Consider the following 19,568-nt stretch of genomic DNA (forward strand, 5'->3'; position numbering starts at 1 on the left):
GACCCCGCTGCACTACTCCCACAGCCCTAATTCCCCATGATCCTGGCCCCATCCCAGCCCCAATGGGGACCCTGGACCCAGGACAATAGGGTCCCCACCCACTGTCCCAAGCCCCAATCCAAGTAGAGGTGTCCCCACCCCTTGTCCCAAGCCCCACCCTATGTCTATCGTTCCCCCGTTGTTGAGTTCTTTTCCGTGCTGCAGAAGAATTAGTTTGTTTAAGTAAACGGTTTATTATTTCAGCATCCCTGTGTCCTGCGTTATTGGAGGGGATGGTGGCGGGTGGATGGACTGGAGGAGCTGTGGTGGGGCTGGGGTGGGGCTGTGGTCTGGAGGAGCCTGTGAAGTGTCCAGGGAAGGGTCACTGGAGCCTTCAGGCAAATCTCTCCCAGAGGCCCTCCCAGATTTGCAGTCTGTCATGGGGGATTGGGTGATCGGGGCTATGGCCGGCTGCTCATATCCAGCGCCAGCCTTAGCTGTCCACCTCGGGAGGAAGATCTCCTTGGCCTCCATGACATTGTGGAGGGCACAGAACCCCCCAGCCCCACCCAGGGGAACATTATTCACCTTGATGTCCAGGTGTGTGAGGAGACACCTGAACTGTGCCTGCAAGAGACTAAAGGCACACTCGACTGAGCAGAGTGTCCAGCTGAGGCAACTGTTGAACAGCTCCTGGGTGGGTCCAGGTGGCCTGTGTACAGCTGCATGAGCCAGGGCTGCAGGGGGTATGCTGTGTCCCCCATCATGCACAGGGGCATGGTCATGTCCCTGAACATGAGCTCCTGCTGGGGGATGTAGGTCCTCGCCTCCATCCTCTGGCAGAGGCTGAAGTTGCGGAAGACGCATGCATCGTGTGCCCGGCCTGACCAGCCCACATATATTTCCATGAACTGCCACCTATGGTCCACCAAGGCCTGCAGCACAACCAAGTGGTAGCCCTTGCAGTTGATGTAATGGGCCATGCTGTAGTCCAGGGTATGGATGGCAATGTGTGTGCCTTTGATGGCACCAAAGCAGTGTGGGAAGCTGAGGGCAGTGAACCCGCTAATGACCACGTCCAGGTCCCCAATGTGGATGACCTTCCATAGCATCAGTGCATTGATCACCCACACGACCTGCAGGGGACAGAGAACAAACACACTTGTGAGTATGTGAAGGGGTGCTCCTGGCTCTGGCAGGCTCCCCTGCCTATTCCCAGCCCCATTTTCCAAACCCGCGAGCCCTCTGGACCCCATTCACCTCCCATGAGGCTGCCCTTCCAGCTGCAGGCCTGTGTGGGGGTGGGATATCATCATCCCCTGGGGTCCAGGCCTCCCTGTCCCCCACCAATCCCTCTCACTCCCAACCCCGGTCCCCAAGGCATCCCCTCACCCAGGAGTCCCCTTTCCCCCCCATACTGGGCCTGCAAGCTGAGCATGCCTTACCTGCATTACGACAGCCCCGATGGTCAACCTGCACACCCTGAATTGCTGCCCCGTGGAGTGGTAGCGGTCCAGGAAGGCCAGCTTCCACATGGCGATGGCTATGTGCTTCTCAAGGGGCAGGGCAGACTGCATGCGGGTGTGCTGGCATCGGAAGGCAGGGGTGAGGCATGTGCAGCACTCCAGAAATGTGTCCTCCCATATGTGGAAATTCTGGAGCCACTGCATGTTGTTCTACTCATCCATCACCAGCTGGTCCCACCAGTCAGAGCTGTTTGGGTAGCTCCAGAGGCGTCTGATTGCCCAGTGGGGTGGTGGCTGGGGCCACGGTGGGTCGGAGTCCTCGGTCCTGGTAGCAGGTCTGTCCCACGACGGCAGCTGGAGGGAGGCCACAATGGTGGTGGCCAGAGGCCTGACCAGGGCATGGATGCAGTCCCATAGCTGCTGTGAGTCTATGGCTGTGATCTAGCGGCTTGCAGTCCCTGCACTGGCTCTGTGTCAGTGTGTCTGCGGTGTTTCCTGCCCTGTTCTTTCGAAAGAGCGGCTAGGGCCATGTGGCCACTCTCATCCAAAAGAGCAGATCTTTTGATCTGCTTTTTGTGTGTGGCCATGTTCTTTCAAAAGCAGTCTTTTGGGAAGATCTCTTCTGAAAGTGCTTCTTTCGAAGGACCGCTGCAGTGTAGACGTAGCCAAGGTGTGCCCAATAAAAGACATTGCCTCATGTACCTTGTCACAGCTTGAGTACGACAAATAAAATACAGTTTTGTGATAAATTCTGTGACTGCTAATTTTTTTCTATATTAGTGGTGCATCAGATTCTGTGATTTGATTAATATGGGTATTCCGGTAGAGAATATCTATTGAGAAGGTGAGGAAAATAGGAGGAAGGGACAACTGGATAATATTCTTAACAAAGACAAAGGAAGTCTCTGGATGGAAAAAACTGTAGGTCTTGTGCACCATCACGTGCTCAGGCAGATATCAGAACTCTCTAGTGTACCCTCAAATAAACCCTTTCCTAATAAAAGTTGGTGTTAACATCTCAAGAGTTATGTGTTTAGGGAAGCAAGTGCCAGGCCACTGACCTTCATGAGACATTTTGGTTTTATTTTATGGATCTTTGTACCAATGAACATCAACAAAAATATCTTACCTGGCAGTGCAAAGATTATTTTTCGTACACCATCAATATCCAAAGTTGCAAATGTTGTTGGCAGGCTGGAGGAAAAGAAAGTTGTTTAATAAATACACTGAATTTGGATCTAACCCAACTGCACTATTTTAATATATAGATTACCTTCCATTCCCTTCATAATCTGAAATTATCCTTCTTCCCTTATTGTCACTGCCTTTTTAATCCTTCGCACACTGTGAGCATAGTCATCCTCATTACATTGTTTTGAAGAATTTAAGCTGATTAAATTCATCTGCTTGCAGTCCTTCTCCTCTCTACAATCACCTTAACCTGCTCTTCAAAAGCTGGTTCTTCTCTATTAACCAAATCTTCTCCTCATTAATACTTCTTCATATTGGAGTAGCCCACAGAGATCCCAATTAAAGACTCATTACTTTAACCCTCCTTGGACCTCTTTCTCTTCCTTCTGACTCTTTTCAATTCCTTGAGCCTCTGGGCAACCATTCCCAAATAACCAAGCTCCTAGAGTACTAATACAAAGAAATTCTCATTTCCAAATTATTAAAACACTGAGTTTCCAGGTATCTGTCTAGGACCTGGTTAGTGTTCCACTGGTTAAGCACCTGCCAAATGCCTTAATTTTATTTAGAAAGAGTCCTGCTGCCAGAACAAGTATTTTCTGCTTTTCATTTTTTAAAGGAATATTTCTAAAACAAAACAAAACTAAACAAAACAAAACAGGATCCACTTAGTCATTCACTCATTTGTGGCTTCTGTTTATTCCCATCTGCAGCTGTGAAGTCGTAGGCAGAGCATTCTGCTTCAGATAAAGAACAACAAAAACAGCTAAACTAATCAACAAAAATCCAGATCCTGTCTTCATACAAATAACCTAAAAATCAAGAATGAGAATGGAAGAACTGTAACTGTACAATATAGGACTGGAATAGTATCCAAAGATTTCTATAATGTAGTATTTCCTTAGAGTCTCTTTACTCTGAAGTCTTCAAGCAGTAGTGACTTCAACAGGCAGAATTGTAGTCAAATATTATATGTCTGACTGAGGTCTCTTAAGTAAAAAGCACCTTTCCTCTTTTCCTCAGCTACTCTGAAATGTTCCTTCATTACCCAGTTATTAGGGATATGACTGTTATAACAAGTAATCAGCCCAATGGAGTAACTGGAGAGCACTCAAACAATCAGACTGGCATAACTAGGAGACACCAGTTCTCTAGGAGTGTGCTTTTTGTACTAGTTGAAATAGTATCACCAACTAAAAAAATCTATTCTGTACAACTTTGTTTATTCATTTTCATTTTTTTAAAAGCACCAGTGCAGGGTATTTTCATGGAATGATGACTAAGGTCCCACAATTTGAATTTTACAGATTAATTAATTATCAGTTAAAACTCATTAACAGATACATCTCACAAGGAGAGATTAGTACTTAAAATTTTCCTTCTTTCCTTATCCCAGGACTACAAATTACATGTTCTATAATATTTTACTTTCCATACATACAGCAACTATAACAGCTTAAAATGCTAATATATAAATGGGCACCAGAAAGCTTCTAATAATCTAACATGTATACTTCTGTTAACTTTGTGGCTGAGGTTTTCCAGTATTATTTCTCTCTTGTTACATGCCTGATGGCAAGACCTATGTTAGTCCAGCAGCATCAAAGGCCAAATGGGAAATATTTTACTTTAGGAGTCTCTCTGTTACCCTGGAATCTCAAAATAGAGTGATATATCCCAAGGTCTAGTCTCTTCTGTCTATGTCCAGGGTATTTTTCCAAATCTAGGTCAGCAGAGAATATTGGCAATTCACGCTCTTAAGTTTTTTGCAGATAAAACTGATGAAAAGTAAGGATGTACTTTTGGTCTTTTACCAGGATAATGAAAGTGTGTGATTATTTAAAGGTCTCAGGTGGCTGAGAGACACATGTGCTTTGCTAATGGTAACCAGTTTCTACAGCCTAAAATGCAAATGGAAGAACTGGCAAATCAATCAATTTCCTACCCCCATTTGGGTGGATATTAGATATATAATACATGAGGCTACAAATGGCTTTATCACAAACAAGCCAGCCAACCAACCAAACACACACTTCATAGTCTTGGATTTGTAGAAAAGAATTATCTGCTCCCAGAAGACCTACATATTTTAGTGTCTCCACAGAGTATAGTATCAGCACTATAAAGGTGAGGAACAAGCAGTGTATTCTCTGTGCTTATATGTTAAACAAGCATATAAAACATCCTCCGTCACTTCAAAATTCCTATCTGCAACATTCAGATAACAAAGAGTATTACAACCTAGATTCCACTCCACCCTTTTTTTATTTAAAAGCTCTTTGTTGTACCGATACAGGTCATGTGAATTTGGAACATTTCTGAATGTGTGGATTTTCTTCTGTTATTTCCAACAAAGTCATCTTTATCATCAATCAGGAGTAAGCTTTCAATTCTGGTTGAATTCACTAGCAATGGTAAGGAATTACTTAATTAGGCTTGATACTACTTCTTTTCATGTACACAGATATCCAGCAGTTTATATTAGGGATTAAAATAACATCTCTACCAAAACAGGACAACAACCACTTGTAGCATATTTGACACAAGATTAACTCCATCAAAGCTACAAAAATTAAAAGTATTTCTTACCCTGGTTTCATAAAAACTCGGCCAAAGTGAATCTGTGCATGAAGGTCAATGTCCAGCACCTGTTTAAGATAATCCTGTTTAAATAAAAAAAAATTAAGAAACATCAAAGTTGTTTAAAGTGGTTTGCAGCATCAAAGATATCAATTAAAGTCAAGTGTGCATACAGGTCCAAAAGGCAAAAACAGTGTTCTTTATAAATCAGGGCTAAGACTCAAACCAAATAAAATTACTTTTATCTGGAGACTGGAAATCAGCTACTAGTGGAATTCAATAATCAGCCAATACCTTGGAGATCAAGGATCTGCCGTAGACCTCAAAATCTCTCAAAAAGTCACTGTAGTTCTTTGCTGTTTTGTTTCAGCCATGTTGATCCCACAATATCAGAGACATAAAGTGGAGTGAGGCAGTACATTCCATTGGACCAACTTCTGTTGGTGAGAGAGTCTCACTTCAAGCTTACAGCCTGTCTCTCTCACCAACAGAAGTTGGTCCAATAAAAGATATTACCTTACCCACCTCATCACTGTGATTTTACTAATTTCTTTGGGATACCATATAATTAACAGTTGTAGATTATTTAACTAAAGTTGCTGTAGAAGGGAATTAGCGAGTCTCCACTGCCTGTGTGGTGGTTCAAGTTATTCTGGATCAACATAATCATAATCAGTTGAAGAAGTGCAGAGTTCTTTATGTTCACTCTCTGTTGATAATGTGTGTGCTCCAAGGTGTGTAGCAGGATCTTGCCTGAGGGCTGCATCAGATGTTAAATGCTTGTCCCAGAAGAAGTTACAATGTTATCCAAAAAGCCCACATTAGAAAATGGGGTATAATAACTGATAATAACAAGACTATTATCAGTGTATTTCTACTAAACTCTGTGCCTCTTTAAGCAGGTTATCACCAGGTAGACCTGTCAGCAAAGAGAGTCTTCAGAAGCAACAAATCTGAAGTCACAAAGAAAGTTTCTGACTGTTTTTCTTAAATCTCTTTTGGGACTCTTTTTCTACCACAAAACAGATTTTTGATTGTTGACTGCATTAAGTCCCTTATTTGCCATCTAAGTTCTTAAGATGTCTTCAAATACTTCATTTACTACAAGTCCAATATATGGGGATGGGATGCCTCAAGGAAAGGTGATGAGATATGGCGCCCTCCAGCTTTAGGATGCCCTCTCAAATCCAGTCTAGCTGAAGAGTGACCAAAAGTGTTAGTATTCAAAAGCTGTTCAGATGCCTTTGTGAAAGGAGATGGTGGTCTCAATCCAGTTCCTAGTGGCTGTGTGTGTGCATGACACCAGTGTTGTAAAAATGTATGAATTGACAGTTCTTTTTTCTGACCAGGACCTGGATGTAATTGGTATTGATCCAAAAAATGTTTCTTGTTCTCCCTTAATACAAGATGCAGATCTTTGAAATAATGATATCGTTCAGAAAACTGACTCCAAAAATAGAACCATTGAGATTATTGTTCATCTATCAGTGATGCCATATAAAATCTGGTTCATTACATCCAGATAAATGTTTTAGCTGCCATCCCAGAAAACAGAACCTGGTATAAAAAAAAGTCATCCTTCTTTCCTTCTCATATGTCCTCACAGGCATAATGGTTCTGCAGGCCCATGGATGCCTTTGTGTCATTTATCTTCCATGGTTTTACAGTAAGAAGGAGCCGGTTTTACACATTTAGGTGCAGAGTAACTTGCACTGCCACTACAGGTCACACCTCCCTTATCTGGCATGTTCGGGACATGACAGGTCCCAAACAAGAGAATTTGCCTGAATGAGGGGAGGCGTAGGGCGTCTCCAGGCAGACAGCCCCATCTCAGGGGCTGCTGCAGCGCTAGCTTCCAGCCTCCTTCCCCTGGGACTCTGGGAGCAGGCAGGGGCTGTGTCTCACAGCCCTGTGGCAGCCTCCCAGCCCTTGTTGCTGTGGGACAGGCAGGAACTCCCGGGTCATGGCTCCCCTGCTGTCATGGCTCCAGAAGGGGTTCTGGCACTGCCATGGGGCAAGCATGGGCTCTGGCACCCAGCCCCTGTGCAACTGTGGGGCTAGTGGGGTCCCTGCCTCCATGCTGCTGCGGGACAGGTGGGGGCCCTGTTCCCTATCCTGCTGCAGGACCAGCTGGGTCTCAGTCCCCCATGCTACTGTAGGTTAGGTAGGGGTTGGGGCTCCACTGCCCCATACTGCTGCTGGATGAGTGGGGGCTCCAGATCCCAGCCCCATGCTCCTGCACGACAGGCGGGGACTCTGTCCCCTGTCCTCCACGCTGCTGCTGAACAGGTGGGGGCTCCAGCTCCCAAACCCCAGCTGCTGCAGGGCAGGTGGGAGCTCTTGCACCTGGATCCCTGCTGCTGTGAGGCAGCCGGGGGGCTCCAGCTCCCAGCCCTGCAGGAACTCCTGCACCAGCCTGCTACTCTCTTGTTCAGCAACACCTGGGGTCCGGATGGGCCATGGGCGTTGCTGGATGAGAGAGTACTGGATTTCAGAGCTGCAACCTATACTCATATTTCACCTAGTTGATTGATAAGAAAAAGTCTTCAAATGTTGTCAAATCCAGTATCTTTTGCCAGCACTAAATGTATGTGATAACTCTGTAATCAAAAATTAGATAAAATGTTTTGGAATACGCTTAGACTCTTCCCAGCACTATCATGAAACAACAATAATACTTAAACAAAAGTGTAAAAAGGATAGTATCAAAGATTATTTCTATAATTAATTCACTGATGCTCAGTCCAGGGGACTGGGATAACCTGGGGATAATCAGTGCCTTAGCAGTTGCCATCAGGAGCTTCTGATTTCATGCTTGATATGTTTATTGCAATGTAGCAATCATGCTTCAGCTTATACCTTTTCGCCCATGGACACACCTCCTGATGTGATGATAACATCTGCACGGCTGATACCCTCATTCAGTGCATTCAGTAAATCATCTGGGCTGCAATAAAATCAAAGCAAAGAGATTAACAGACAGATAAATATTTTTAGGTACAGCATAAAGTAAACCAGAAATAAATCTTTGCACAAAATTATATATATGAAATAATCATACAATTGTAGGACTGGAAAGGACCTTGCATTGTCATCTAGTTTAGTGATTCTCAACATCTCCAGACTACTGTACCTGTTTCAGGAGTCTGAGCTGTGTTGCATACCCCAAGATTCACTTCACTTAAAAACTACTTGCTTACAGAATCAGGCACAAAAATACAGGAATGTGACAGCACACTATTACTGAAAAATTCCCTGCTTTCTTGTTTTGTCTATATCAAATTTTAGTTTGTTCTGACTTCACTAGTGCTTTTTATGTGCCTGTTATAAAACTGGGCAAATATCTAGATGAGCTTATTTGCCCCACAGGGACACTTGTACTTCTGGTTGAGAACCACCGATTTAATTTAGTCCCAGGCACCCACGGCAGGACTAAGTATTATCTAGAGCCATCCCTGACAGAAGTTTGTCTAACTTGCTCTTAAACATCTTCAATGATGGAGATTCCACAACCTCCCTAGGCAGTTTATGCCAGTGTTACGTATGCTCCCTGACAGGAAGCTTTTCTAATGTTCAGCCTGAAGTACCATTGCTCAAATTTAAGTCTATTGCTTCTCCTCCTACCTTTCCTCAGAGGTTAAAGAGAATAATTTTTCTCCCTCTTCCTTGTAAATAACCCTTTAGGAATTCGAAAACGGTTATCCTGCCCCTCTCAAGCGTCTCTTCTCCAGACTAAACAAACCACATTTTTTTTCAATTATCACTTTAATCATTATATATTTCTACCAGACTGAAGTTTCTCCTTGATGCATTTTATGAAGTGGTTCTAGCCCACAAAAGCTTATGCCTACATACATTTGTTAGTCTTTAAAGTGCCACAGGATTCCTTGTTTTTACTGAAACAAACTAACATGACTACCCCCTCTGAAACTTAGTAATTTTTGTTGCTCTTCTCTGGACTTTCCACTTTTTGTCCACATCCCTCCTGAAACATGGTGCCCAGAAATGGACACAATACTCCAGTTAAGGCCTAATCAGCACAGAGTAGAATGCAAGAATTACTTAACATGTTTTGCTTATAACATGCCTGCTAGTACGTCCATGAATAATGTTTGTTTTTCTGGCAGTAGTGTTACATTGTTCTCTGTTTTCATTCAGAAGACTGCACACCCTTCAAAAGTAGATAGGCAAGGTTTACTCACGAGCAAGTGATCTAATCAAACACCATGTCATTTGATACTGTTCTGGCTAAGAGGTCCATGAGAATCACTGGTAGAGGTATGCTACTAGAGCAGTAGAAGGCACATTACAGGTCATGACTAGGTGTACAGCCAGAGCAACATAAGGGGATCTGGCACCGGAAAAGCAAAATGAGCTTCAGATTAAGATAAATTCACTGCAACAGTTGATTGTGGGAAGTGTGCGTAATGCCTGGCTATACTTGGCCAGGGTCTAGTCCATGCTATTAATCTGCCATTGTCATGAGCAACAAATCCATTCATAAAGATATGAGAGGTGCTTGGTACGCAGCACATTGTTTACAGTCAATCCCATTTTTCCGCTTTTTCATTATTTGTATTCCACAATCATACAAGGGAAAGTAGGACATAACATACAGTAGAATAGCCGTAGATTCAGATACCAGGCCCTTCAGACTGATGAATACTTTGCATCCTGTGCTGCAGTGGCAATACAAACTGATGCAGAATCAGGCATATAGTGTATTTAATGGTGAAAATATTATAAATGAGGCTGAGCAATGGACGCAGTACAGTAATATAGCTAAGCAATCCCCCATTCTCAATCATACTCATGTGTTACTTTTTGAAAAATAAATATTTATTGTTAAGTATACAAACTTTCAACTTCAAATCTGAATGACATGGATTAATGTAACTTTCAAGTTCCGAACCATCTATTTTTATATGCTTTTTATAAAGTTGAATACTAGAGATGCTAAGATGTTGCAAACTGCAGGAGGCCACAATGACCTTCTATCTACCAGTCATCACATAGAACTGAAAGGTCAACATATGCACTGACTAGGAAAGTTCACAGGCCACATGTCCCCAGCATAAGGAGGGTATCCCTTAACAAGTTCTAAGCATATCCTCCTTTTGAGCAGCATCAACAGTACTTCACATTGGAGATATGAAAGAGGTGGAAAAAACTCTTCAGGTAGTCTACTGTGGTGCTCTGTGGTCCTGATAGATCAACCATTGAGCTCTCTGTGCAATAGGATATGCACCAATTCCACAATTTTATGGACTCTGCATATAAAGCCTGGAACTGTGCTCCTCTTTGGTGGTCTGTATCATGCTAGCAGGGCCCACCCCTTTGTGGTGGGGAGAGGTGCAGGGGTGACTGATGTCTGTGGCAGGAGGGGGGACTGGAGCGACTGGTGCGTGTGTGGAGGTGTTGCCAGGAGGGCCTATGTCAGGAGATGGGGGCAGGCAGTGAGCTCGTGGCTTGGTAATGCAGCCCGTCTGGTCCCCACAGTGCATTGGCAGCAGAGGGATCTGTCTAGAGGGTGGGTGCGGCAATAACTGGCATTGAGTGTGCAGGCCGGGCAAGACTTACCTGCGGCAGCTTCATGGGAAGGCCCAGTGGAGGCTGGGGGGTGGGGTGAACGGAGGCTGGGGCGGGGGAAAGCTGGGGGAACCAGCACAGGCCACAGGGGTAACAGCAGAAGCTATGGATGGGAGTGGGAAAGAGGCTGATCACATTCTGTACTCTTCCAGAACACGTTCATGACAACAGTGGGGTGGATAGATAGACGAACGGCTCTCTTTTTATAACAATATAGATATTGCAGCCCTGTTGTCTCGCATTAGTCTGACTAAGTGGCCCCTGATGTTGAAGCAAGCATAAAGGACTGCTCTGAGACAAGATATTCTTTGGAGGGTTCATTTGCCTTGTGCTGTGAAATCCAGGAAATGACCATCTCAACCTAGCAGGGAGGCAGTGATGGTTATGATCTTTGTGGGGGAAGGATGTGCAAATGGAATTCCCACACAGATTTTCAGGGGATCTTTCTACTAGCTGTGGCAGTCAAGGAACCTCAGAGACATTGATGCCTGCTTGGAAAAGGTTGTGCTTGTTGTGGGTATAGGTGGACTTGAGGTAGGCATGGACACAGAAGAAGAATAGTCTTGCCAGGGGCAATACAAATGTACATGCTGCCCTCTCACCCAGGTGTTGAAGACAAGCCGAGAGTAACAAGCTGACAACTGTGACTCCCCATTTCAAGACACAAGTGACCGAGGAGGAACAGGAGCGGTGGTGCAGGTCCACCACTCCCTGTATGTCCTTGCATTTGAGTATGAGGTTGTGGTGGGCACATGTGTGGCTCTGTGGGCACATTTTACAAAATCTCAGTTCAAGAGAGCACAGGCATATTTACATCCTGACATGGACTACTCCTAGGGACAATAATTTGAGGAATAATTATAAGTCTGTATATGCTTGAGATCCATATGAATACACAGTCACATTTAATCTTGCTAAATTCTTGTGGTAATGAATTCCACAGTCTAATTATGTGTTATTGAAAAAACATTTCCTCCGATCAGTTGTGGATTTGCCACCTTTAAATTTAACTAAAAATCCTCTTGCTCTTGTAGTACAATATCACAAGAACTGAAGTTCCTAGGATATCTCCTCTTATTTGTCTCTGTGGTGTTAATATTCTCTCTGAGAGACCGGATGTTCCGATGGAGGGTAATGGCTTACGGTCATTCATTTTTATTCAATTTAGATTAGTAATCATCAAAAGTTTCTGATAGCTCTCTAGCTCATACAAAATAAGCTAAGTTAGTTGTGTGCCTCATGGACAGGTAGACAGCTACATCACAAAACCCAGTACATTAGGCACTAACTGGCCACCTTGTTGGCAGTCTCAGCAGACAGACCAAAGAAATCAGAAGACAGACTTCATAATTAGTGATTCACTTACTGTGGTTATGATCTTTAGTATTTTATTAAACATGGCATTTCTTAAATCTCAGTATTATTTTCCAGAGCCTCACTGTAGTAGGAAGGACCTCTGTGGTGCACAAAGAAAACCCATTGATTAAAATGTTATTGGAATCCAGTTTATTCAATATGTACAATAATGGAACCAAAACACAAGATAAATAGGCAAGAGAAACCTTCAGCTTTCTTTCGTCTGAAACTTGCTTCTCTTCTCCACTAGAGGACTCTGTGATAAAGCTGTTCACATATCTATATTCTCTGTGATGTATACACACACATTCTTCTACACACACAAGCATCTTTGTAACTTTTCATGGGGAAACTGTGGTGGTGGGAAAACATACTGATATAAAGACTCTCCATATCTGAGGATTCTTATATGAAGTAACTAATATAGACTGAACAATTAAAATAAATTCAATTCTTAACTCTGTCTCTAGCACACCAGCAATCATTTGTTACACACACTGACATTTTCATTTTGAAATACGGATCAGTTGGGGATAGTAACTAATACTCCTGATGCTATTACCTGAATTAGGAGCTTCTTACTAATACAGACCACACAGTAGAACAGAAGGAACCATACAGAAATTCCAGCCTATTAATTAGCTAATTAATAATCAGCTTAACATGAGTGTTCCTTTAGCATAAACTAGTACCCCAACCCCTGACAAACATATACACTATAGGGAACAATCCTGAACCAACAGAAGCTTTATTAATTCCTGTGATTGTGAGTTTGGCTCCCTTGCCATAATACTTATTCGTAAGGTGACCATCCATCTTGTATTGGGCAGGACAGTCTCATATTTGAGACACCAAAAAGGTGTCCCAACATATTTTTAAAAGGGACTCATTGTCTTGTATTTGGGCCATTCCCCCTCCCATCTTTTCCGCCAGCAGCTACTTGGGACAGGGAGATATGGTCACCCTACTTATTCAGTATGCTACTAACCACAAAGTATTTTCAAATTTTTGGTTTGGGCTTGGACGTAGGGAATTTGAAACCTCACGCCATGGAACAACCACAATATCAATTCCTCAGCTCTCGTCCCCTATTACCACTCCTCTACTTAAGATACATTGATGACATCTTTATGATTTGGACCCATGGTACAGAGGCTCTAGAAGAATTCCACAGAGACTTTAACAATCTACACCCCACCATCAACTTATGCCTCGATTACATCATGCAAGAGATACATTTCCTGGACACTACAGTACTAATCAAGGATGGCCTGATCAGTACCACACTGTACCGAAAACCTGCTGATTGCTATACTTATCTACACCCTTCTAGTTTCCATCCTGCACACGTGACTAGATCCATTGTTTATAGTCAAGCTCTTAGATACAATCGCATTTGCTCTGATCCTACTGATAGAGACCAAAAACTACAAGAACTTTACCAAATATTCATAAACCTGAATTACCCACCATGAGAAGTAAAAAAACAAATCAACAGGGCCAGATGCATACCCAGAGACCAGCTACTCCAAGATCGGCCCAAAAAAGCTAAGAACAGAACACCACTGGTCATCACCTACAGCCCCTAACTCAGACCACTGCAACAAATTATTAAAGACCTACAACCTATTCTTAATCAGGATGCTACACTCCAGAAGGCCCTGGGTGACATGCCTGTTCTCTCCTACAGACAACCTCCCAGCCTCATGAGGATCCTTACTAACAGCCACAGTCTATACCCCAGGAACACCAGTCCTGGAACCTTTCCCTGCAACAAAGCCTGCTGCCAACTTTGTCCACATATCTTCTCTGGAAATACCATCACTGGACCTAACCAGGTTACTCACAGAATCACGGGCACTTTCTCATGCTCCTCTACTAACATCATGTATGCCATCATGTGCCAACAATGCCCAGATGCTTTGTATATTGGACAGACTTCTAACTCTCTTAGACAAAGGGTCAACGGGCACAAAACAGACATCAAAACACTCCAGATCTACAAACCAGTTAGCCAACATTTTAATGGAATGGGGCATTCTGTCAATGACCTCAAGGTATGTGTGTTACTGAAGAGAAATTATCGCTCCGTTTTAGAAAGAGAAGTGGACGAGCTGACATTTATATTCAAATTTGGCACATTAACACATGGTTTAAATCGTGATGGGAACTTTCTGAGTCACTATAGGGGCTCGTCTGCATACTTGGCTCAATCTAATTCTTGATCTTCCCCCCCACCCCTCCGCTCTCTGATTTGCTCACCTTGATTATCTTTTTCTGATTTGTCCTCCTTGCTTACTGTTTTTGGTTCTCTGTTTCTTAAATATTGAGTCTGTTCTGGTCTGGCTATGGTCTGAAGAAGTGGGTCTGCCCCACAAAAGCTCACCTAATAAACTATTTTGCTAGTCTTTAAAGTGCTACTTGACTGCTTTTTGTTTTGATAGTGTATAGACTAGCACGGCTTACTCTCTGTTACTATATCAATGTGAGGGATACCTTCACCTCCGGATGAGGGGCCTGTTCTAAGAGTCTGCCTCCAGAACCTATTCAAATCTGAATGTTCCTAGAAGGATTGGGAGAAAAAGGTTCCTATGATAAGCCATTCTTTATCAGTGATTGTTGGACACTTTCAGTAAAGTGACCCTCAGTCACTTCTTCCCTGGATTTGGCCTTACAGGTCATCCTGGTTTATAGATGGTTTGAAACCAAGTGAAGCAGAAGGAAGCAATTAGAATGCCAATGGTGCTACGTAGGCCACAGTCAATTGACTGTAACAAGTTTTTTTAAGATGAGTGCATGGGGAGTGCATGAACGGCCCGTTTGGGGAACAGTAGCCCCTTTGTCTTCTCCCCTTCTGCCTGAGGCCTCTCCCCTGCCCTGCCTTTTCTATCTCCACTTCCCTGCTACAGTCCAGAACACTTCCCATTATTGTTGTTGGGTCACCTGAGTATTCCCAGTTCCAGAGTGCCAGGCAAGCAGGCCCTCAGCATCTCCAGTCTTGGAGTGCCATGTGATGCAAGCACAAGCCCAAGCTTCCCTGAGTCTTGGCTGCAGACCAGCCCCCAGCCCAGCCCTGGACACATGGGAAGAGCAGGAACTGGAAGAAGGGAAACAGGGTCTAGGGGAAAGGCATGTGTGAGGCCATGTGAACCTGTGTAGGGAGGCTCAGCTTGTGATATGCACCACCCATACTGTGTGCGAGGCACGTGACTCCTTAACAGAAACTGCAAAATCTTGATTAGCAGCTTTGTTTTGAGTACTGGGCAGCTCGATTATTTCAAGCTCCCTACACTTGATGGCTAATTTAAGTTCTACTTATGAGGAAACATAAAAAAAATTGCATTTTAAATTGCTTCAATTCAAGCAAGATTTTCTGTCAGTGTCTGTTCCTGAAAAGACAAATGAAAAGGCTTCTCTGATGTATTTTGGCCAGTGTCACCCTCTAGAGTCTACAGTTCACTTTATTCAACAACCTGTGCTTGAGACCAACCTCTTTCCTGATTTCTGGAGGTCAGAATAGGGAAGAATTGGTTTCACTGTTGATGGAAAGTATCAGTGAATCATTTAGGCAGAGCTGAGTGCCAGCTTCCACTGAAAAAGCACACGGGCAGCTGCTGTTCATAAAACAATTTTGGTGGTGTGGCCAGTTAACACTTGATAGCTAGTCTCTCAAATTTGATTTAGACAACTCTCCCAACATCTAGTAGTCAAATGTTCTTCTTGACCCTTTTCTGCTTGGGAACAGACTGAGCTACAGATACAGCATGGCAGCTGTGTGAGTTGCATTGTTTGGTGGATTGCCTCCTGGCAATAGGTAACTGCTAGGTGTCCATGATGGTATGTTCAGATTTGGGATCTGCCTTCAGACAGACAAACCTGCAGACCCAAGTGATACTACGTGGGGCTATTTTGGGTGGCTTTATTCTTAAGTTGCTTAATTTCTCTAAGGCGGATAGTGGATAATTGTTCTTCCTGCAGGAGGGTATTCTAATTTGGGGTTCTGCAGAATTATATTCTGTCACCCCTTTTGTTTAATGCACCTATATAGCTGTTAGAAGAGTTAGTGAGATAGCATGGGTCGCTGGGCCTTCTGTGTGCTGCTGATACTCAGCACTGAAAACCAGCCATATCAGAGCCAACCAGAGAAGTGAATTGCCTTACTCAGGGTGTCAATGACTGAGGAATGGGAGAAGTCTAGCTGACTGAAACTAGATTTGAATAAGACTGAGTTGTTGGTTGGCTGATTGAGGTGACCAGAAGATCTGCCCCATAAATTAAGGGGTCTGTCCTGTTTTTGTTGTTCATGTCTGTGATTACCAGTTGTTACTAGGTGAACAGGTAGCAGCAACAGCAAGGGCAGTTTTTTGATTATTTTCATACTAGAAGACTTATCCAGCATTGCCCACACCTGGGTTTGGCCCGGAAGGGGGGGCGTGTTTCAGGGCTGGGGGTTGGGAGGCTCTTCTGGGGGTGGGGGGGCACAGGGAGGGGGGCAGCTCAGACTGGTGGCTGCTTTCCATGCTAGGTGGGGCTGTGCAGCTCAGTTGGCGGCTGCACCCTGGGTGGGGGGGTAAGGGGGACCCTGTGTTGGTCAGTGGCCCCCACCTGGTCTGGCACTATGCCAGAGGGCATGGGCCAAGGCTTTGGGGTGGGGGTGGGGCACTTACCAATCGCTGGTGGCCTGCAACAGGTGGAAGCCCGATCCCAGGTTGGCCACTCTGTGACAGATGCAGCCAACCCCTGTGTTCAGTCTGCAGTAGAACTGTCCCCCAGACTTGCTGCCCCCCGTGGTCATTGCGGAACATAACTGTTCTTGCTATCAGGCCCCTTCTTTCCCATTTGGTGAGAAATGATCGGATTCCAGGTACATCCCATTTTAACAATCAAACATTAACCTTGCTCTAAGTTACGATAAGAGGAAGCTGCACACCAATTTTTGTGGTCCTAGGTTTTATAATTCAGAAGTAGTTCTTGAACAAATATGCTCATAGATGGATGGATGGACAGACAAATATTTCTAAAATATATAGTTCTAATAAATGTACCTGGCATTGATTGGGTATTTAAGTAAAGGAAAGGGGGGGGCTGGAGCTGGGCTCCTTGCTGGGGGGGTTGCTTTCCCTGCTTCAGCCTGAACTTGGGGCTGGGGTGGGGTCTCTTTTTCCCTGGCCCCAGCAAGAGGTGTGGGTGGGTGTCTGGGGCGGTTTTCCCCTGGCCCAGGTGAGAAGTAAGCGGGGGGGACTGGTGCTATAATGCTTTCCCCCCATAAACATTGATACATAGCAATTCACAAACCATACTTCTTGTATCTTACTGCTATTACAACTTTGTATGTACTGGAGATAGAGCTGATGAGTATATTTGCTCTGTAAGGACAATATTAAATTTATGAAGCTGTGCATGTGGCTAATTAAGCACAGACCCAAACTTCCCCTGGATAATTAGAAATCACCACTTTCAGCAGATTACTTCTGCACTAAGAAGCAGGGATGTGCTTTGTGCACATATTTTGGAAACTGCAGACACTGTGCTTTGTTTAAAGAGGCAGTGACTTATCTTAATATTCTCTGCTGTGCCAATTTAACAAGGCTATTTTTTTTTTTGCTCTTTCTGTCTTTTGTAGAGGAGAATGCACAGTACATTCTGGTGTGGAGACTGAGGGTAGGCTTTGTAAAATGGCAACAGCAGCATGCAATACAAATCTATGAAGCTGATGCATAGCACTGCAGTAGAAGTGCAGCTTGATTTTATCAGACTGGAAAAGGCACAGAATATGGCATTCTTCCAGAAGGGGAATCCATTCTACAGTCATGGAAGTCTTCCAGCCCTCCAGGCCAGTATGTAGAAAGCATATATCAACAATTATGACTACTGAGCCGTCTTTAAGCTGACCCAGAAAGGTATAAATGAATTCAGTAACTTGAACCAGCAGTCTGACTGGAAAGCGATGCAAATGTCAGCAAAACATACAACACACGTGCAAAAAGTTTTATATTATCTTGATTAATAAAACTGCACCAAAGAATCCTTCACTAAGCAATTCAGTGTCTAAAAGCACCACTTTACAGTATCCCCAAATGTACAGTACATTTTAATCGACTTTTAGGTAGAGACCATAAACACAGTCAGCTCGTTTTTCCTAATCCTGTTGTTGATTCCTAATGAGAGATTTTAGTGTAACTTGTTTTTAAGGCAGGAAACCCCCATCTTTGACACAATCCATTATATTTCAGTAGTTTAAAATTCATGCAGTTAGATCATTCAGTTATGCCACTTAACCTGGAAAACAAGTAACATGCAGCCTCACCTACCATTCTGCAACAGGATCAGTGGAGTCTGCAAAACTGAACTGGAGCACTTAGCAGGGATTGAATTATCAAGGTATTGTCATACTACAACTTCCAGAGCTCGTTACAGCTTTCCTGGACCCGCTCCACAGACCTGTCTTTTGTACCAGTCTCATTCTCTCAAATGAACGTTTCAAAATATGTTGGCCATATCCTATTCTTTCTGTTAACCTGTTGGCAGATTTCAGTGATGCTATTACTGTTGGATGATGAATGAAAACAGTTGTGACATTCTTACTTTTTTATGCATCAGCCATTGCTTTATAAATTCATGTTTTAAGCACTAAGACATGGCTTCCCAAACTGGAGGGCGTGCCCCCCTGGGGAGTGTGTGAAGAAATTCCAGGGGTGCGTGAGGCGACCCAGTTTCCCCATTATTCCCCCCACCTGAAGAAAGAGCCGGCCTTTGCTTCTAGCTCTGTGCCCCTGCCATTTTACATGGGTGACCCGGCACAGCCTCTGTAAAAAGCAGGCAGCTGGTGAAGACCCATGTGCAAAGGTGAGTGAGTATGGGTTGTGGGGGGAGGAGGAGGAGGATGGGGTTAGATGGGGGGCTGGGGGTGCCTGGCTCAGGTGAGGGGGATGGGGTAAGAGCAGGGGCTGGTGGTGCCTGGCTTTGTGGGAGGGTAGGGGCATGGGCAGGCATCTCACAGGGTTTGCAGGGCTCGGGCAGCTGGCTGGCTTGTGGGACTCACAGGGCTTGGGTGGCTGGTCCCGGCATCACAGGGCTCGGGTGAGTGTCTGGCCTCGGCAGTGTGGGGCTTGGGCGGCTGGGGCTAGTGGATGGGAGGCTGGCCCTGACAGTGTGGGGATTGGGCAGGCAGCTTGGGCAACTGGCCCGCAGCTGGGGCAGGTGGGTGGGAGGCTAGTCCTGGCAGCATAGGGCTTCAGTGGCCGGTGGGTGGGCAGCTGGCAGGCAGGTGGCTGGTCCCGGTGGTGTGGGGCTTGGGCGGGCGGCTCTGGTAGCTCAGGTTGTAGTAATGAGAGGCTTGGTGTAAGACTAAAGGCCTAGAACAACAGTCAATGCTTTGTTAACATAGAGCAAAGCTAAAGGCCTCAA

The 19,568-nt window shown here is 44.5% G+C and overlaps 1 protein-coding gene across 19 annotated transcripts in view; it reads right to left on the reverse strand.

The window, feature by feature from the left end:
- Window positions 1-19,568, reverse strand: part of GPHN (gephyrin) — a 535,600-nt gene that overhangs the window by 9,099 nt on the left and 506,933 nt on the right. For 18 of the 19 annotated variants that reach the window (XM_074998888.1, XM_074998882.1, XM_074998890.1 and 15 more), the window contains 3 exons: window positions 8,076-8,163; window positions 5,226-5,299; window positions 2,575-2,639 (listed from right to left, as the gene is read on the reverse strand). In XM_074998888.1, coding sequence (XP_074854989.1) covers window positions 2,575-2,639; window positions 5,226-5,299; window positions 8,076-8,163 — 227 coding nt within the window. Of the gene's footprint in view, window positions 1-2,574; window positions 2,640-5,225; window positions 5,300-8,075; window positions 8,164-12,171; window positions 12,262-19,568 lie in introns of those variants that run through there. The other variant, XM_074998899.1, reaches the window with a different exon arrangement.

Source organism: Carettochelys insculpta, chromosome 6 (assembly GCF_033958435.1).
Source record: "Carettochelys insculpta isolate YL-2023 chromosome 6, ASM3395843v1, whole genome shotgun sequence".
NCBI lineage: Eukaryota > Metazoa > Chordata > Testudines > Carettochelyidae > Carettochelys > Carettochelys insculpta.